Raw genomic sequence first — 18,857 nt, forward strand, 5'->3', positions numbered from 1 at the left:
TCGGTCAAGATGATGCCGGACATGGGTGCAAACTTTTGCAAGGCCCTCTTTTGCGTTTGCCGTAATGAACTTGACTTTTATTTGCACGTAAAACTGTGTGTTATGTCGTTTGAATTTGAACTTGTTTGTGAGACCCTATGTCAAATGCGAGATTTTGCAGTTTTTCTGTTTATGGGTCGTTACGGTGGTGTCCGAGCAGAACCCGCAGAAGCCAGCCGACCCGCATAAAAACATATTCCTCGAATATACTTTTATGCGGGTCTGTTTGAGGGGTCTGCATCTGTGGCCGTCCGCGTCGGCCCGCAAACACGTTTTGCGGGCCAGCGGGATGCGGCCTAGTAAAGTTATCCACCTTAGGGCATGTACAATGGTTGATAAGGTAGTCTTATCTTAAGTCTTGCATGTAATTTAAAGATGACAAAATTTTTTGTCTACAATGGGTCATCTCTTAGCTTTATCATCAATAACTAGCAATTCCTAAAAAAATGGTGACACATAGTGTGCTAAGAGATCACCTCTTGTCTTCTCTTAAATAAGAGAAGACAAGCCTTTTCTTATGAGTTCTCTCTCCTCCATCTCATCATCTATCCTACGTGGCACTTCTAAGATAGCACCATTGTACATGCCCTTACAAATCTGAAAAATGGTCAATCGATGTTGCGCCCTTTTCATATCAGACCTGCACACAAAACACACACACAGACAATTTTATCTTCTTGTGTGTTCCCTTCGGCCAATGGTTTCCTCCTCCTGCACGACCGATTTATCCGATTATTTAGTTACGACAAAACCTGTGGAGAAATGAAAGCCGCGGGCAATCAAAGTGACGGTGGTTCTCAGGCAGTGTTCACGGCTTGCCGCCGGTCGACCAAACCGTGCTTGGAATGCAGTACGAGTATCTGTCCCAGCGTCCTTGTGTTCTAGTATTGCGCTGAGCCGAACCTTCTTCGCTCATTAGATCCATCCCACGAACCGTGATCAATCCAAAGCCTCAGCCTGAGCGTCGTTGTGATTCTGATCGGCCACGCAACATTCATGCACGGTCGTACCTCCTTCACGTACCTACCCGGCTCCATCCATCCGTCGATCACGCCGGCCGTCGGCCTCACCTTCAGCTTGAGTCCCTGAGCGCGCCAATGTGCATGCGCCGATGCCCGGCCGGTCCGTCGCCGGCCAGTTGGGGGCGTGGACCACCGTCCACCGACGCCGTCCGTCCATCAAGGCCGCCGCATGACCCCTAAACCCCGAGCCGGGCCCACCCGCAGCCACACCGCCGGCCACGGAGTTGCCCCCCTCCGCACCCCGATCCGGCCGCCAATCCAATCCCGTTTCCAACCTTGTTAACCCCCTCCCCTTAAGGCTTTGTTCGGTTAATCCTCTCCTCAAGAGGATTGGAGGGGATTGGCAGGGATTAGTTCATATTTTGACTTAAAAGAGGTTTAAATCCCCCTCAAACCCCTTCAACCCACTCGGATTCACCCGCAACCGAACAAGGCCTAAACAAACCCCGGTAATCACCTACGAGCGGGCCGGCCCGCTCATCTAATCACAGCCCACCCATCTACAGCCTGGCCTCCGGGCCCGCCGGGGCCCGCATGTCATCGTCGCGGTAAAAAGCCGCGGCGGGCGACATGAGGGCGTTCGAAAGGAAACGGGAGGAGATCCCGCCCCTCTCGTACTACACGTATAGCTGGCCATCCCCGCTGACAAGGCGGGCCCCGCTTCTCTCTCTCTTGGCACCACACACACCGCGGCGGGCGCTGGCCCTGCTTCCCCTGCAGCGCGGCGCAGCGGCTGCCCCCCGAAAGCAACCACAGTCACGTCGCTATCCGTCCGTCGCCACGACAAATACATTGCCCCCCTCCCCCTCCCCCTCGCTCCCCCCATCTACTCCATCCATCCATCCATCCATTCGCCAGATGGGACTGGGTCTGGGTCTGGGAGCGGCGGCGGCGGTGCTGGAGCAGTGGTGGTAGGAGTAGTAGCTTCCACGGTCGTCCGGGGAGGAGGTTTCTTGATTTCTTAGAGAGTGCACAGGCGGCGGAGGGAAGGGAGGGAATGGCGCCGTCGTCGTTGCGGCGGTGGGCGGCGACTGTGGTGCTACTGGTGGTGGTTCTTGGGCTGGCGGCGGCGGAGGGGGCGGAAGGGGGAGGGGACGGGGCGGCGCTGATGGCCGTCAAGGCGGGATTCGGCAACGCCGCCAACGCGCTCGCCGACTGGGACGGCGGCCGCGACCACTGCGCCTGGCGGGGCGTCGCCTGCGACGCCAACTCCTTCGCCGTCCTCTCCCTGTGCGTGCCTCCCTCTCCCCCCATCCTCCTTCCTCCCTCCCCTCACTGCTCCTTCTCCGGCTGGCATTGCGACGCCATGACAAGTTTCTCCCTTTGCCTTTCCCCCCCTCCCATTCATTCGATTCTTGGCCGCCGCTCTTTGCTTTCTCTCAAAGCTCGCCCGCTCTTTGCAAACATGCTGCTTGCTCCCGCTGCACATCCGAAAACAAAATAAATGTGCTTTTTTTCTCTCAGGGGACCGATTATCCCCTCGGTTCATTCTCGCACAACAAACGATCCTCTGTCTGTTTCGCTACTCAAATACACTGGAGTATTATTATTTATCTCTGACGAGTGATTGGTTTTCTCCCTGGAATAAAATTAAAAAAATGCAGGAACCTGTCAAATCTGAACCTGGGCGGAGAGATCTCGCCGGCGATAGGGGAGCTCAAGGCCCTACAGTTCGTGTAAGCAGCACAGACCACCATCCCTCCCCCCTCCCCCTTGCATCTTCTTAAGATTTTGTGCATTTGACGGCGCCTGAATCTTCCCATCCCTCTCTCTTTCTTTAAAATATCCATCCATCCGATTTGACCCCTCATGCCGTGATGTGACAAAGCTTCTTTACTATTTTATATGTCAAGCCTACTACCAGCCTACCACACCCTCCTTGATTTCATGATTAGTTTATCTCTCTCGGCCCTAATGATTTGCTTTTTTTTCCTTTGCTTGTGCAGGGATCTCAAGGGGAACAGGCTCACAGGCCAAATCCCAGACGAGATTGGGGACTGCGTCTCCTTAAAATACCTGTACGCCACCCAATCCGGGTCTTCTTTTATTGTCCCACTTACTATACGCCCACCTTTCTGCTGTAGAGATGGATGGTTCTTGTTAGTAGTACTAGTACTAGTATTTTTATAGTTGACCTGTGCCTCTTCTTGTGTGTGTGCTGTGCTGTGTGCCATGCAGGGATTTGTCCTTCAACCTGCTGTATGGAGACATCCCCTTCTCCATCTCCAAGCTCAAGCAACTCGAGGATTTGTAAGCACTGGATTATCATTTGTTCATCTTGCCTGCCTTTTGGGTTTTGGCACAGCCATGCCTTTTTCTGAGATATGATCACTTTTTCACCCCCCATCTTTGGGGTTTTTTGGGATTATACTGAGGAATGAGAGGCTACTTGCTTTTATCTCTTTTTATTTATGGATGTTTTGGGGTCAAAGCATGGTTTGGGGTTATAACAGAAACATTGCTGTGAAACTAGTTTAAGTTTTGGTTCTCTGTGGTTTATGGATTGCTGTCAAATTTCTATGGTTGAAAATGCTTCAGTTAAGATGCTTACTTTTCTCTTTATTCTGGCTGCAGGATTCTGAAGAACAACCAGCTCACGGGTCCCATTCCTTCCACATTGTCCCAGATTCCAAATCTCAAGATCCTGTGAGTTTCCTAGTACCTTTCTTTCCCCGTGACTCTACTTATTGTGGGATTCTTGGGAAAACTTGATGATCTATCTTTTACCTTCCATACTGCCTTCAAAGTGTTTATCTTGGGGACATTTCCCTTTTCTGCCTCATGTGGTTCTTAGTACTGAAAATTATCATTTCTCTACCTGGAATAGGGATCTGGCGCAGAACCAGCTCACAGGCGACATCCCAAGGCTCATCTACTGGAATGAAGTTCTGCAATACCTGTAAGAAGTTCCCCTGCACCATGTTATTTTCGCTTACAGATTCGCTCGGCAGTCAGTCGGTATAAAAGAAGATGCTAACATTGTTATCCTCTTCATTTTCAGAGGCTTGAGGGGTAACTCACTGACTGGAACCTTGTCACCTGACATGTGCCAACTCACTGGCCTGTGGTACTTGTAAGTTTTGTGCTTACTTGGAGATGCTGCTTTATATCATGCAAACTGATCTTATCGGCACTGAAATTTCTTCCAAATCTGCAGTGATGTGAGGGGCAACAATCTAACAGGAACAATTCCACAGAGCATAGGGAACTGCACTAGCTTTGAGATTCTGTATGTTGCTTGCTAAGATTGTATCATCGATGTATTGGTGCTCATTTGTCAAGATTTTTATTGATTATAAATTTCATTTATGGAACACAGGGACATTTCATATAACAAAATCTCTGGAGAAATACCTTACAACATAGGTTTCCTTCAAGTAGCTACACTGTAAGCCCTCCTGATTTCATTCAATTCTTCTATATTTTAGCTTATTTGTACTCTTGTAATATACTGTTCACATTGAGACTTATGCTAAATGCTTGTGTTTATCTTTCATAGGTCACTTCAAGGAAATAGACTGACTGGGAAAATTCCAGAAGTGATTGGCCTCATGCAAGCTCTTGCTGTTCTGTGAGTAAAAGCAATGCACAACACTTTACTCTGCATAGGTGTTAGCTGATGAAATATTCGATAATGAGTTTTTTGTGTCCAACTCTTGTTTCTCAGTGATCTGAGCGAAAACGAACTAGTAGGGGCCATTCCTCCGATACTCGGCAACCTGTCCTACACTGGCAAACTGTTAGTATCATCTGCAAAATCTATCTTTTAACTGAAACAATATTGCTTTCTTCTATTAACATTTTCTGGCTCCATTTATCTTCAGATATTTGCATGGCAATAAACTTACTGGTGAAGTACCCCCGGAACTTGGGAACATGACTAAACTTAGCTACCTGTAAGTGATTGTTTGCTGATGTTGATAATACTCTGCTTTAATTGGTTTGAAACACTATCTGAGGTTTAGAACTTTTTCCATGCAGGCAACTGAATGACAATGAATTAGTGGGCACAATTCCAGCTGAGCTTGGGAAACTTGAAGAGCTATTCGAATTGTAAGGACGGATCTTCGTACAGATTAATATTTCCTTTCATCTGTGCAATTCTTGACCAGTTGTATTTTTGTCTAGAAATCTTGCCAACAACAATCTTGAGGGTCCTATTCCTACAAACATCAGTTCTTGCACTGCACTAAACAAATTGTAAGTTAGAAATCAAGTGTCTTTTTTTTCCTGAACCATGAGTATCTCTCTCTTGGTGCTTAACAGAACTTATCCTCTTCAGCAATGTTTACGGCAATAGATTGAACGGTTCTATCCCTGCTGGTTTCCAGAATTTGGAGAGTTTGACTAACTTGTGAGTACATGTGTTTGTACCATTTTGCTTGCATTACCTAATTCATATTACAGCATTACTCTGTTGGAGCAGAGTCTCATGAATTGTTTTTGTTTCAAATATGAAATAACAGGAACCTATCCTCGAACAATTTTAAAGGCCATATCCCATCTGAACTTGGTCATATCATCAATTTGGACACACTGTAAGGAGGCCCTTGCATCTATATTTGGTTACATGTTCCCACTGCATCTACTATTCTACTTCATTCTCTAATATTGTTCACCCTTGTATCTATCATTTTGGCTTAGGGATCTTTCCTACAATGAATTCTCCGGACCAGTTCCTGCTACTATTGGTGATCTTGAGCATCTTCTTCAACTGTATGTTCAGTACCAGCCTCTTAAAATTTGTATTTCATTTGTCGTGGTCATTATTTTCTGATGTTCAAAATTATGAATGTAGAAATTTGAGCAAAAACCATCTTAGTGGGTCTGTGCCTGCTGAGTTCGGAAACTTGAGAAGCATCCAAGTAATGTAAGTGACGACCCTTGTCATGTGTGTATTAAGTTTTGTTGGTGGTCATCTGTTGTGATGACTGATGACGATTCATCCTAATTTCCACATTGATAGTGATTTATCCAACAACGCCATTTCTGGTTATCTCCCTGAAGAACTAGGCCAACTTCAGAACCTTGATAGTTTGTGAGTTCTCTTTCATCATGCTATTAGTATGAACTTTGATATCTGAAGTCCATGCAAGTATTTGACTGAGCTGTAATTTATCATATATGTAGGATTCTTAACAACAATACTTTGGTTGGGGAGATCCCTGCTCAGTTGGCTAACTGCTTCAGCTTAAACATCTTGTAAGTTCTTTTTGCCAGCTCTGCCCTGCAGCATTGGCGATTACTTAGTCTGCATTAGCTTATTGATTTGTTTGCTAACTGCATTGGCATGACATTTTTCAGGAACTTGTCATATAACAACTTTTCTGGACATGTCCCATTCGCTAAGAACTTCTCAAAGTTCCCCGTGGAAAGGTATCAAACTGACTCCCACCTGCTCTGTTTGATGCCCCTCTGTTACTACCTTATTTTTGCTGATACTAACCAATACCTGCACGCAGCTTCTTGGGAAATCCGATGCTGAGCATTCACTGCAAAGACTCCAGCTGTGGCAACTCTCATGGATCAAAAGGTGTCAACCAAGTCATAAGCTGAAGTTAGCTTTTCATTCAATATGCTTTTAAACTCATGCTTAGGTACTTTCATGTTCCAGTGAATACTCGGACAGCGATTGCTTGCATCATCTCGGGCTTCGTCATATTGCTCTGTGTTCTGCTATTGGCAATATATAAAACAAAGCGACCACAGCCACCTATCAAAGCATCTGATAAACCAGTGCAAGGTTTGTGTGCATCCTGTCCGTTAAATTGTAATCTATGCCAGAAAATCATCTTGTCATAATGGCACTCATCTTGATGTTTCTTAATCATGTTCAGGACCTCCAAAGATAGTACTCCTCCAAATGGACATGGCTATCCATACCTATGATGATATTATGAGGCTGACAGAGAATTTGAGCGAGAAATACATCATTGGCTACGGCGCTTCAAGTACTGTGTATAAATGTGTGCTCAAGAGTGGCAAGGCCATTGCTGTGAAGCGGCTCTACAGTCAATGCAACCATGGCGCCCGGGAGTTTGAGACAGAGCTGGAGACGGTCGGTAGCATCCGGCACAGGAATCTTGTCAGCCTTCATGGCTTCTCACTCTCTCCCAATGGAAACCTGCTCTTCTACGATTACATGGAAAACGGTTCCTTGTGGGATCTTCTCCATGGTAAGGATCAGTGACATTTTAATTCACCCTGTTTTCTTTAGCAGAATTATGATCTGTCTCACAAGCATCTGTCTCATGATCTATGCTCAATTTCAGGTCCATCAAAGAAAGTGAAGCTTGACTGGGACACCCGACTGAGGATCGCGGTCGGCGCGGCACAAGGGCTGGCCTATCTGCACCATGACTGCAATCTGCGGATAGTCCACAGGGACGTCAAGTCCTCCAACATCCTGCTCGACGAGCACTTTGAAGCGCATCTCTCGGACTTCGGCATCGCCAAATGCGTCCCGGCAGCCAAGACCCATGCGTCCACATATGTGCTAGGAACCATCGGCTACATCGATCCAGAGTACGCCCGGACGTCGAGGTTGAACGAGAAGTCCGATGTGTACAGCTTCGGTATCGTTCTTCTGGAGTTGCTCACCGGGATGAAGGCTGTCGACAACGATTCCAACTTGCATCAGTTGGTAAGTCATTTACACTGAACTTCTGAGCTTCAGAATCATATTACTGCTGTCTTCTCATTGCATTGTGCAAGTCACTCATTAGAATGAGATTCCAGTTCTCATTTATCAACCACATCATGATCTTCAGCATGCATGATGTGCTGCAATGGTTTCTACATATGTTTGATGATCTGACCACACCGTGTGCACTTGTAGATAATGTCGAGAGCCGACGACAACACGGTGATGGAGGCGGTGGACTCGGAGGTGTCGGTGACGTGCACGGACATGGGGCTGGTCCGGAAGGCGTTCCAGCTGGCCCTGCTGTGCACCAAGCGGCACCCCATTGACCGGCCGACGATGCACGAGGTGGCGCGGGTGCTGCTCTCGCTGATGCCGGCCCCCGCCGCCGCGAAGCCCTCCTCCTACGCGGCGACGGACGCCTCCAAGAAGGTGGACTACACGCGGTACCTGGCGGCGGCGGCGGCCCCCAACACGGAGCACGACATGGGCGGCGACAACAGCTCCCCCGACGAGCAGTGGTTCGTGCGGTTCGGCGAGGTCATCTCCAAGCACACCATGTGACGCGACACGCGAACCGACGACGCCCCCCAAAGTCTTCTCCTCCCCAAGGTGTAGCGAGAGCCGGAAGATGCAGCTAGGACAGCATAGTAGAGCACAGTGCAGGGAAAATAGGCCTAGGGTTTCTTTCTGAGTAGTACATGGATGGATGGTGCCATTGCTCTTCCTCACACCTTCCCATTTTGCTCTTCTTCTTCTTCTTCTTGGTGGTGTTGATTATCAGAAGCAAGCATGGTGGAGCTCTTGCTGGGCATTCATGGCGTGGATCGGTCAGGTTGAGAGTGATCCATCTCGTGAGCGCCTTGAAGGCCCCTAGCAAAACTTTATGCGCTCTGATGATGACGATGACCAGAGGCAGAGGGGGAGATACTACTACTGCTACTGCTGTGACGATGATGATGGGTTGTTGGATCCTGTGAGCGCATTGAATTGTATTGATCGAACCCCATGCCCTGCCGCATGATGCGTCGTCGGCAAAGGATTGTGCGATGTAAATGGGTGTTGTCCAGTCTACTCCTCTGATTTTTTGATGGTGTTTATGAGTTTGCTGCTATGCTGTGGCTGTAGCGGCGTAGCTTGTAGGGTGGTGGTGGTGGTTTGCTTTCTGCCTCTGAATCTCTGAACATCAGTGTAGGGTAGCTGCTGCCGCTGAATTGTAGACTGTAGTAGTGTATCAATTTATGTCTGTTTCGCCGCCCTGCGTTGCGTGCCTGTCGCGGTAGATGGTGTCATCATGCACGCGTAGCTCATGCCTCCTTGATGATGAGCAAACTTTGGCATTTAAGCCCAGTTCTTTTAGACGATTCTCTCGTAACCTTGAGAATCGACCCTTCACCTAGCTTTTTTCAGAATCTTGAATCCATATTTTTAGCAGGATTGTAAAAAAAAATTATAGGTTCAAGATTCTGGGAGAAACTGGATGGAGGGTCGATTTTGGAGAATCGACCATAAGAACTAGGCCTTAATTTGGTGGGATGAGATGAAATGAGAATGGAGGGCCGGTTCTGGAGAATCGGCCATAAGAACTGGGCCTTAATTTGGTGGGATGAGATGAAATGAGAAGGTCGCATCAAATGTGCTTCGTGGAAATGGGCTTCATTCTTCTTTTTTATAAGGTCATGATGACTTTCGTTTGGTTTGTTTGATTGAACAGAGGATTATTTTCCAATACATTGGAGTTGATGCTAGATACTCTACGAATGTCTTTTTTATATATAAATCTTATGAAATTCAATCATGTGAATCAAACAATCATGGCTTCTTTGGATTGAAGGATTTTTCGAAGGAATTTTGAAGGTTTTAATCCATAGGACTTTCTTCCTATGGAAAACCTTTGGATCATAGAAGTGGGGCTACCAAATTCCTATGGAATCCATTCCTGTGCCGCTTATTCCATACGAGTTCCAAAGTGAGCTCAAACCTCTTTTTTATTTTTCCTTTGAGAAGTCCATGGCACCCTCACTCTATCTCTTTCTCCACTCAGTCCTCTGATATTACTACTGTGTCTCTTTCTCGTGCACCATCCAAAGGCGTGCATTGCCGGAATCACCGTGTTTTGGAATCATGTAGGATTTCACATTACGTGCCATTCTAAAAAAAATGAGACCAACCCAAGGCCTAACCTTCGTTGGCATTTTTTTATAGAAGAAACTCCGGGAGCACCGCGTGTGCGAGTCGGGACTCGGACTCGGGTGGGCTGGCAACAACCTCAGCTGCCCAGCCAACGGGTCGAGGCCCGTCCTCAACCCTACGTTTTCATATCCATGAAGTCCAAAGAGGTACTAGCAAAGATTCTGGTCCTTGAAAGATCCCATGAGAATTCTTTGGATCAAAGATGATGCCCTGAATGTACAGCCTGATGAACGGAGCAGTTCCCGGCAGGCAGAGACAGGGCATGCGGACAACGGGGCTCCTGTTGCGGCGTCAAACGCTTCCGTTGCCTGCACAGCCCGCTAGTGTCGTCAGCTAGTCAATGGCGGTTTTGTGTCCTGCGGCGACTGCGGCTGCGATCACACGTCCTCTCGGCCTCGGACTCAGGGGCCCTGCGTCCATGCAGGCGACGCGACGTGCCATGCGCGGTCTGCCTGAAAAGCCTCCGGACTGAACCTGAACCCCCTGCCCGCAGCAAGCTACAGTTGCTGCATGCCATGGCTGGCACGGCCACCGGCATCTCCTTCTCCCAGGCCGAGACCGAGCAGGGCCGGCACAGGCGTTCCTGCAGCGACGACGACGGCGCCAGCGTTGGGCGTGTGGCATCGGCGCGTGCGTGCCCGTGCTGTCCGGTCCATCTGTGGAATGTGGAAGCGATGCCATGCATGCATGCATGCAGCCGGCAGCCGGACTGGGACGCGTCCTGTGCCGGCCGGCGTGTACGACGACCGATGATGCGACGACGCTTTATTCCTCGGCTACTGCTCATGGACGGGACGGACCGATGCGGCCGCTGTTGATGGGAGGATTCGTGGTGTACGTACTCGGCTGCCGGCGATTCGTGATCCTCTCGTCCCGTCTCCGGGGCCCCCCGATCGACCCCCGGGCCGGCCCGAGCTGCTGAGCTTGACCGCTCCTCCCTGAGCAGGGACGCACGGTACAGTACGCTACTGCTGCGCCGGCACTGCTGGATTCGGCTATAGCTGTGGCCTCTGGAGACACCCGTGGTGCCGCCAACTACACTGATGAACAGGCACAAAAATACATGGACACGTGTTCAGTTTCTGGCTTCTTCCCTTCTCCTGCCTCAAACTTTGCATTCCCGCTGCTTCAACCTAATGGAGCCCGGTTAAAAAAGTTCTTTTGGGCTCCCAGCTTCTCCCAGAATCCCCACTTCATTTTTTTTATATAATCCTACCTAGTTAAGGTCTAATTAGATAGAGTAAAAAAAATATGGAGGGACAATTCTAGGGAAAGCTGGGGAGGGGGGCGATTCTGGGAGAATCGTTCAAAAGAACTGGCCCTAAATGTTTTGCCCTCTTCCTCTGCCCTTATCAAGAGTTGACAGCTTCATGATGCGAGATTCATTCAAGATAAGGCCTGGGGAAAAACTAAGGAGAAACATTTTGCAGGACATAAAGGAACGGAAAACTGGGGGATCAATGGCATACAGCAAGCGAACAACTTTGCTAGATGATTTGCGGTGGTGTCGTCGTTACAATTCCAGAGCCCACCACCAGGCGCACCAGGTCAGGTCAGGCGAGTCGCTCTCCCCACAACACACCACCATTACGAGCTATGGCTGGCTGGGTTGTTTTGCTTCTCTAGCTGTACAAAATGGGACCGACGATCTTCCGCACGGCGGCAAGCAGCTAAGGAGCTACGTTGAGCCGTGCGACAGAGGCCGAGAACGGGGGAAATCGGGCTGGTCTCTGGGAGCAGCGGAAAACTGGCCGGTGCCGGAGATTGCCAGAGAGGGTGCCTTGAAGGCAAATAATGTATCGCTTCATCCATCTTGTTAGACTTAAGGGTCGGAGTCCTACTCTCCAAAATTAGACGCTTGACCTACAAGATGTGGAGGAGGACAGTGTCAATATGCTGACTTAAACTGCAACGCCTTCGATCTCAACAAGAAATCAAATGGTTGTAATGTCGGTACATTTTTACTAGCTCGGTTACAGCCCCGTCGTTATACGAAGAAGACATGAAATCGACCATGAGATGCAGTGCGAGAAACTATGCGTTGGGAGAAACAGAGGGAAAACGTGTTTACCTTTGTGCAGGCTGTCAAAGAGAACTGTATGATGTTTTTTCTTGACTAAAGTCGGTCTGAAAACAGTTAAAAAGTGTGAGGTTGTAAATGCAATTCAGCAAAAAAGTGAGAAGCGACCTATAAGTAATAGCAGCAAGTACCTTACCAGGTAGTTAAAGATACCGCTTACTAGAGCTAGCAATGAATGGCACCAATCATGTTCTCTTTGCAGTCCTTGCAATAAAAAGAAAGGAGATATTTCAGCACTTTGAATTCAAGATGGAAAGGAATCGCAAACGCAAAATCAAAGGTAAGCAAGTGAATAACCTTGGTAGTGATATAATTTGGGCGTTCACTGGTCTGGCGGCCCATGGCACGGCAGGCTTCGGTACTTAAAGAAAGCTGCCAAAATAATATGTGCCAATATCAGAGTGAAGTGATTTTAAGGTGATCCATTTTTGTTCCATCAGTATGTACCTTGTTAAAGAGTTCGGATAATGGAGGCGGCTTGCTCTTCCGGCTTGTTGACAAGTTGAATTCCTAGGATTGTCAACCAGAAGACATGGATAATTTTGATAAATGGAAGGACAAAAGAAAAAACAGATGAAAGAATACGGCGACAAAGCTAACCTTGGGCACTGTAGGATTTCTTTTGGCAGTTTGAAATACACCAATGTCTCCTCTGCTTGCCAATATCTGTTTAAAGGAGAAAAATACGACGATCATTGGTGCATCTGTTGTCTGAACTAACTATATGGTAAGAACCATCCTATACTTATTACGTAGTTGATCACTATGCAACTTCTGATACAAATGGATTTGTCACATCAATGTAAAGCAATTAACACCAAGAACATAAATTGTTCATCAAATTATCATTTCAATAGCCAATAGGGCACTCTTGAATGTACCCGTCGAAACTAGAAGCTTTGGGTGAAAACTAGCTCACAAATAAATATACAAGACTTGTACAGGGCAGATACCTTTTTATCCAGTGGCAGAGCTTTAAATTTAAACGCGCCTGTCGTGCCATCTCGGTCATCTTCTGATGTTTTATCAATGCTGTTAGCAGACAACAGAGAAATAGATATTGTCACTTTATGCCCAAGTTTCAGTGTTTTTTCCAAAACTATATGTAGGACCTTATCAGCCCTTATCTAGATCAAGACAACTCTGCCTTGACAAACACTAGAACAACAGAAATATTTATAAGACCTCGGCGTAAGCAATACATTCTTCCAAATTGAATATCATATAGGATAGATTAGAATTTAGGAAACTGGTAATGTAACTGCAACCAATGCAGAAAATAAGAAGCAAGCTTACTTGTGAAGACTAGTCGCACGGTTAGATGAACACACTGGCGTTTTTGGTGCAACATTGACATGTTGTATATTTGCATGCTGATGAGCCCGAAAAGGTTGCACGACCTGATTGAAGAGAAGTTCTGAATGTTGACTCACAAGATCGTGTATAAATATAAAAGGAAGACAATAAATAAGGCATGGTGCAATCTGATATCCCTCCACCTAAATGTGGGAAGTGACCGTTGTAGTACAGCACATTGGTTCAACTGCCGAGGGTAAATAGGAACAAACTGAACAGCTTTAGGCTTTAGCCACAGAATTAGACGCAAAATAGTGAACAAGCCACAAAGACAATTAAGGCAAAGCTAATTACAAGCTATGGTGTACAAGTACAGCTACCATGAAACATTGATATACCTAACCTATATTCTCTGCAGATCCTTACATTTATCTGTTTCATGGGAAAATAGAACATCAGTGAAACCACTCCTGAACTGTTCGACTATCAGCCCACAAGAGAAATGTTACTGGAAATATATCCTCAGTTTCCTACTAAGAACATATTCACAGCCTCATAACCTTGTTCCTCGATATAAGAAATTGCATGTGTACACTTCTCCCATGATTGCGAAATTATCTCAGGGAAAATGGGCCATAAACCATGGAATGTATCAGTACATGTTAATTGTGGGATTTTGTAGGGTTTGCTAATATCCGTCCAAGGGTCATGATATCAAGAATCATCTGCCAATGAGATTAATGAGAACTTAAACTTGAATATAGATAATCAACAGTTTTATAGCCTACCTTTCTAGTCGGTGCCGATTGAGTCCTACAAGCAGGTTGTAAATCCTGTCTGTTTAACTGCTTTGAATTACTTGGGCTGAAATTTGAAGGTAAAGGTGTGAAAAGGATCATCGCAGAAGTATCTTATGTTCAGGCATCAAAACAGAATAGCATGTGAAAATGACTTTACACTGATCTTTGAATCCTTGACCTCTCTGCTCTCAGCTTAGTAGCCAACTCAGGTTCTCTCGGAACTGTAATCTTCAATTTAGCTAGAACAGTAGCACGATCATAGCTACTGCTCATAACATTCTGCGGGATACATGATAAAGTGACATCAAGCAAAATTTGAGGCCTTGGCGTCATATATTTTTAACATAATACAATATCTTTACAGGACAGTGTACTGCAGGCTGCAACAAACATGAACCTATAACTAGTTGCACATCATGTATTACTATATTTTTAGAAGGACAATCAAGTATGCCACTAAAAACATAAGATAAAGTTACTTGACAGAAATAGAAACATGTTACACCAACAAAACTATTCAGGTTTTAAAGAATAAATGAACGGTACAAGAATCAATGTCTTCTATGTCATGCTTCGAGGCACTTTTACCTTTTCATGGGCCTTGTGAATCAACTCATGTTGATTTGTAGCAACATCCTGTACCAAAATAAAAGGTAGCTTCAGTAGAAAAAAAAAGACATGGTTATGCAACAAAAGTGATGCAAATTAGCACCTTCAGTCATTAGGAACATCTCTAGGGATAAACAACCAATGGTTCAACTATGACAACCAGGGGCACAATATCTACACTAAGCCCCTACGCATATACTGGATAAACTACATTTCGTGTACCAGAGTTTAACAGTAACTGTTACCATTAACAAATAACATGTATCAAGCATTTTTAGTTCAAGTCATGGATTTTTTTTAAATCAAATCGAGAATATTTTACTCAAATTTCACTGAATTGTTGGTACTTCCAGTAACAAAGTAAACAACAGTACATTCCAGATTTAGCAGAGAACTTAAATGTCAGTTTTCGCTGGAAGATAACTAGGGATTGCCGTAAATTTTCATGTAAATGCAAGCCTAATCCATGTGATGTGCAGATGCAATACAGAAGACAAACTGCACTTGACTACTGACAAGGCACAAATAATCTCACGAGCTACCAAGGATCTTTTCCCTGTGGCAACACTGAAGCCCCCAAGTACAGACAAAATTACAAGCACTTGTAGGGGCTAAACACTAGGAAAGTTTGTTGCCACAATTCAAGTTGACTTGTAAAGCAGGGAAAACACTCGATTCTTCTTGTGCCTGTTACTTTAATCATGCTAAGTGCATTGACAAAAAGTTGCACACGAAGTATGATCCTGTAGTTAATTAATATGTGTTCTAAGAAATGAGACAAAGTTTCTCCCCAAATAAAGAATGGGCTGAAAACAAAACCCAAGATAATTCAAACCCCCGAAAGGAAGTACTAGCATACCTTGTTGAGATGACCTTTTTCAAGTTTCTGCCTTTTACCAGCTTGTTGAGTGCAATCATTTGAGCTAATGGTACTTCTGTCACTTCTCACTCCAACTGATATTTTACTCCTGAAAGCAAACAGAATTGAAGGTCACACACTATACACAGAAATAAACACATCGTCCATCTACTTTATATTTCCTAGATTCAATGTAGTACAAAGGTATAACTGAAAAGAAGGAAATGTGGTGAGACAAGACAAAATGCAGATAAAGAGAATGGTAAAAGAGAGCTCCCCTTTGAAGTAAGACCGCTTGTGAGTTGTGACTGAAGCAAAGCAGGAACCGACATACATGTATACCAGTGTTAAAGAGAACCTTTTAAGTATGCATGGGTGATTTAATCAAGGGGACAGGTGAATAAACCACATGAGTAGCACAGACATACAAAATTGCTAGTGTGGTTGGTAAAATTTGAGGCTAAAAGAAACAGCAGATTACCCATAAACAATAAAGCATAGAAATAATTTTTGTAGTCAACCCTAGAGATTTTCAGAAAATCAATTAGCACAAGGAGTCGACATACGGTACAGCATTCTTCACTTCAAGTTGCTTGTGTTGCCTGGCCAATTGACTGGCTGTAGGCTTCATCAGTGTGGACCCCTTGGACAAATTCCCCTTCACAGCACTTCGAGTGACAGGTTTTCGTTCATTTTTCGATGCTCCATGGCACGGTATCCGCCCTATTTTGCGAAGAGTACACAAAACAATTACATTTCATCAAAAAAGGGATGGGGAAAAGACAGAAACCATGGCAGGCTAAATTCCAGAATGATAAACAACATTAGTGATCAAATTATTTGATATGCAATGCTCTGTATTAACAGTAGTATATATAAATATGAGCAAAAAGACTTGGAAAGCAAGCACTCCATCCTAAACATATAGCATAACATATATGTAGGTGACAACTGAATGATGTAACAAATCACCAGATAAAAGCATTTGGCTAATTAGTACTTTCATTTGGTACATGTGATCGATATATACTTTGTTCAGTTGCACCAGAAGAACGTTGAGACGGTTTAGGGCAACGCACAGCCTCTATATCTGCAACTGTGATGCTTCTTAGGTTCGGCAGCCCAAGGTCTTCAGCCAACATCATTGCAATCAACGCTATTTAAACAAAAGAGAAATGTTAGTTGTATTAACTAGGCAATTAAGGGCAATACGAAGTTATAAGAAAAGTACTGTGAGGCTTTAAGAGCAAAATAAAATAACACTGCAGCACATAATGTTTCCATATGGATCAACAGATATGGCTAAAGTAACTGCACACAGTTTGCGCATTTTTAATCATTTAGTGTTTGCAGTAGATGATATGTAAACTCGGTTATAACTACTGTTGAAACTATAATTCTCCCTAGCAAGCACTAATTATGGGTTTATCCTTTTGCTCGCTGTGACGATTTTAGAAGTACGGAAATAACCAAAAAAAATCTGCTGGAAATTAACACATTTCTTGCAACTTTTGCACCTCATCAGGCTTTCAACTGAGGAGGCATCAATAACACATTTATTTTTTTGTGAGGAAAATAAGAGGTTGATATATATCGTAGTGGCTTGTTTGTCTGAGCATCACCCCCTAGCCCCATACATTTGTATCTACCACCAATTGCAATGCCACAAACATGGAAACCACTGCTCGCAGTCGCAGCCAATATCCATCTTAAGTACTGACCAATACTTAACCCAGAATGCTGCCATGGTACATCAATGCCAAAATTAAACTAAGTTCCTAGAGTTTCAGAATGGCATAGGGCATGCTGGTCTCAAAATGTCGAAAACAAGCGTCTTATCTGCACCATTATTGCCCCCGGACCCCAGTGGTCAGAAAATCACAATAAATGGCTGCGCGATTTTGTCCCTGGTATAAGCCTAAAACCACGCCCACAAGTTTCTCCAAATAGGAATAGCGACGCTACTACTTGGAAAGGGGAATACGCTGCTCCATAATTAGAGTGCTAATAAATGCAAAATTTCCTAAATCCATCGCGTTGCCCCACCCAATCTCCAGCATAATGCGCACGCGAAAGGCATGAGGAGGCATCAATCTGTTGGCGCATTGCAGGCGCAGAACAAGGAATCGATCGAGTAATACTGTGTCTGATTTCTCGAATCGTGGAGCAGAGCAGGAAACACGGAACGCGGGGGAGGGAAGGAGGGATGGGCGGGGTGGAAGGGGAGGGGGACGTACGGGAGGGCGGGTAGCTGGGGGCGGTGGCGAACCAGAGCTCGGCGGCGGCGGCCTCGGCGGGCGCCTCGTCCTGCGCGAGGTCGAACCAGCGCGGCGCGTCGTACTCGTAGTCGAGGTCGACCTCGAACCACCGGACCTCCATCACCATCACCCCGTCCTTCCCGTCCCCCTCCTCCTCCTCGAACCCCGCGTCCCCGTCGTCGTCGGCGGCGACGGAGCAGGAGGAGGAGGAGGCGTCGCGCATCTCCTCGTCGTCGCTCTCCATGGCGCGCTCGGCCGGGGGGGCCGCGACGGCGCGGGGCGGATCCGAGGCCGCGCGGCGGTGGCCGGTGGCCGGCGGCCGGCGAGGTGCTTGTTCGGAGGGGGCGCAGGCGGAGCGGAGGAGGAAGGAAGGCTGTTGAGGAAATTTGAAATGCGGGGTCGGAGCACGGAGGAGGGCCTGGCCTGACCTGACCTCGGCCTGTGCCGGATTTGACCCCCGCGCGTCTTTCCCAAGCGCACCCCTGTGTTTCCCGCATTTTAGTTCATGACACAAACATGACTGGCATTTACAAATTCCATCGTTATTTAGGAGCACTCCGCAAATTCCGCAGTCACCGGGGTTCGATCTGCAAACCTCGCGCGTGTGACTCTTTGGGGCGCGTGGGGCCCACGTGACCCGCCTCGTATCGCCGCGAGGAAAACAAATCCAAGCAATAAATGTATTTTCGCTGGACGACAGCCAGCTCGTCGGAAAAGAAACGGAATTCTGCCCCCCGGTGACGTTTCAAAAAAAGAAAAAAGAAACGGAGGTCGTATTCGCTCGAGGCCCTGGCGACGGACAGGTGTACACGCAGCGCAGGAGGGGCAGGACCGTACTTTCCGCTGGGGCGCAAGTCCCTCGGCCTCGGGTCCCGCAGGGCATCCGATGCGCGCAGAGCGCCTGTCGCTTCCATTCCCTCCCCCGCCTGTGCATCCCGATCCTACCGCGCATCGGGATACGCGTTTCCGTTTTGTACGTGCGTACTGTACGCGCTTGCTCCAGCTGTACCGTACGAAGGGAAATGTATGTGTGGCGGCTGGCTGGCTGGCGAGAAACA

General features: G+C 46.5%; 2 protein-coding genes across 4 annotated transcripts; one reads left to right on the forward strand and one right to left on the reverse strand.

The window, feature by feature from the left end:
- Nucleotides 1-1,804: 1,804 nt before the first annotated feature.
- Nucleotides 1,805-8,818, forward strand: LOC123149012 (LRR receptor-like serine/threonine-protein kinase SIK1). Its single transcript, XM_044568540.1, has 26 exons — nucleotides 1,805-2,291; nucleotides 2,666-2,737; nucleotides 3,008-3,079; nucleotides 3,240-3,311; nucleotides 3,636-3,707; nucleotides 3,889-3,960; nucleotides 4,063-4,134; nucleotides 4,219-4,290; nucleotides 4,381-4,449; nucleotides 4,561-4,632; nucleotides 4,729-4,800; nucleotides 4,886-4,957; nucleotides 5,043-5,114; nucleotides 5,190-5,261; nucleotides 5,344-5,415; nucleotides 5,528-5,599; nucleotides 5,706-5,777; nucleotides 5,860-5,931; nucleotides 6,028-6,099; nucleotides 6,192-6,263; nucleotides 6,366-6,437; nucleotides 6,524-6,594; nucleotides 6,676-6,804; nucleotides 6,899-7,237; nucleotides 7,334-7,704; nucleotides 7,900-8,818. The coding sequence occupies exons 1-26, from the start codon at nucleotides 2,059-2,061 to the stop codon at nucleotides 8,266-8,268; spliced, it is 2,949 nt and encodes a 982-aa protein (XP_044424475.1). The 5' UTR covers nucleotides 1,805-2,058; the 3' UTR covers nucleotides 8,269-8,818.
- Nucleotides 8,819-11,363: 2,545 nt separating this feature from the next.
- Nucleotides 11,364-18,211, reverse strand: LOC123151297 (protein TPX2). Of its 3 annotated transcripts, none has more exons than XM_044571031.1 (15): nucleotides 17,779-18,211; nucleotides 16,572-16,697; nucleotides 16,108-16,264; nucleotides 15,542-15,650; nucleotides 14,662-14,709; nucleotides 14,231-14,352; nucleotides 14,062-14,137; nucleotides 13,274-13,377; nucleotides 12,931-13,009; nucleotides 12,578-12,643; nucleotides 12,425-12,487; nucleotides 12,275-12,349; nucleotides 12,114-12,181; nucleotides 11,969-12,024; nucleotides 11,364-11,760 (listed from the first exon to the last, which is right to left on the reverse strand). In XM_044571031.1, exons 1-13 carry the CDS (start codon nucleotides 18,041-18,043, stop codon nucleotides 12,143-12,145), a joined length of 1,329 nt encoding a protein of 442 aa, XP_044426966.1. In that variant the 5' UTR covers nucleotides 18,044-18,211; the 3' UTR covers nucleotides 11,364-11,760; nucleotides 11,969-12,024; nucleotides 12,114-12,142. The 3 variants fall into 3 exon arrangements, with proteins under 3 accessions (XP_044426966.1, XP_044426965.1, XP_044426964.1); XM_044571030.1 differs by having other exon boundaries at nucleotides 12,109-12,181; nucleotides 16,542-16,697; XM_044571029.1 differs by having other exon boundaries at nucleotides 16,542-16,697; nucleotides 17,779-18,210.
- Between the last annotated feature and the right edge of the window lie 646 nt (nucleotides 18,212-18,857).

This window comes from Triticum aestivum, chromosome 7A (genome assembly GCF_018294505.1).
Source record: "Triticum aestivum cultivar Chinese Spring chromosome 7A, IWGSC CS RefSeq v2.1, whole genome shotgun sequence".
NCBI lineage: Eukaryota > Viridiplantae > Streptophyta > Magnoliopsida > Poales > Poaceae > Triticum > Triticum aestivum.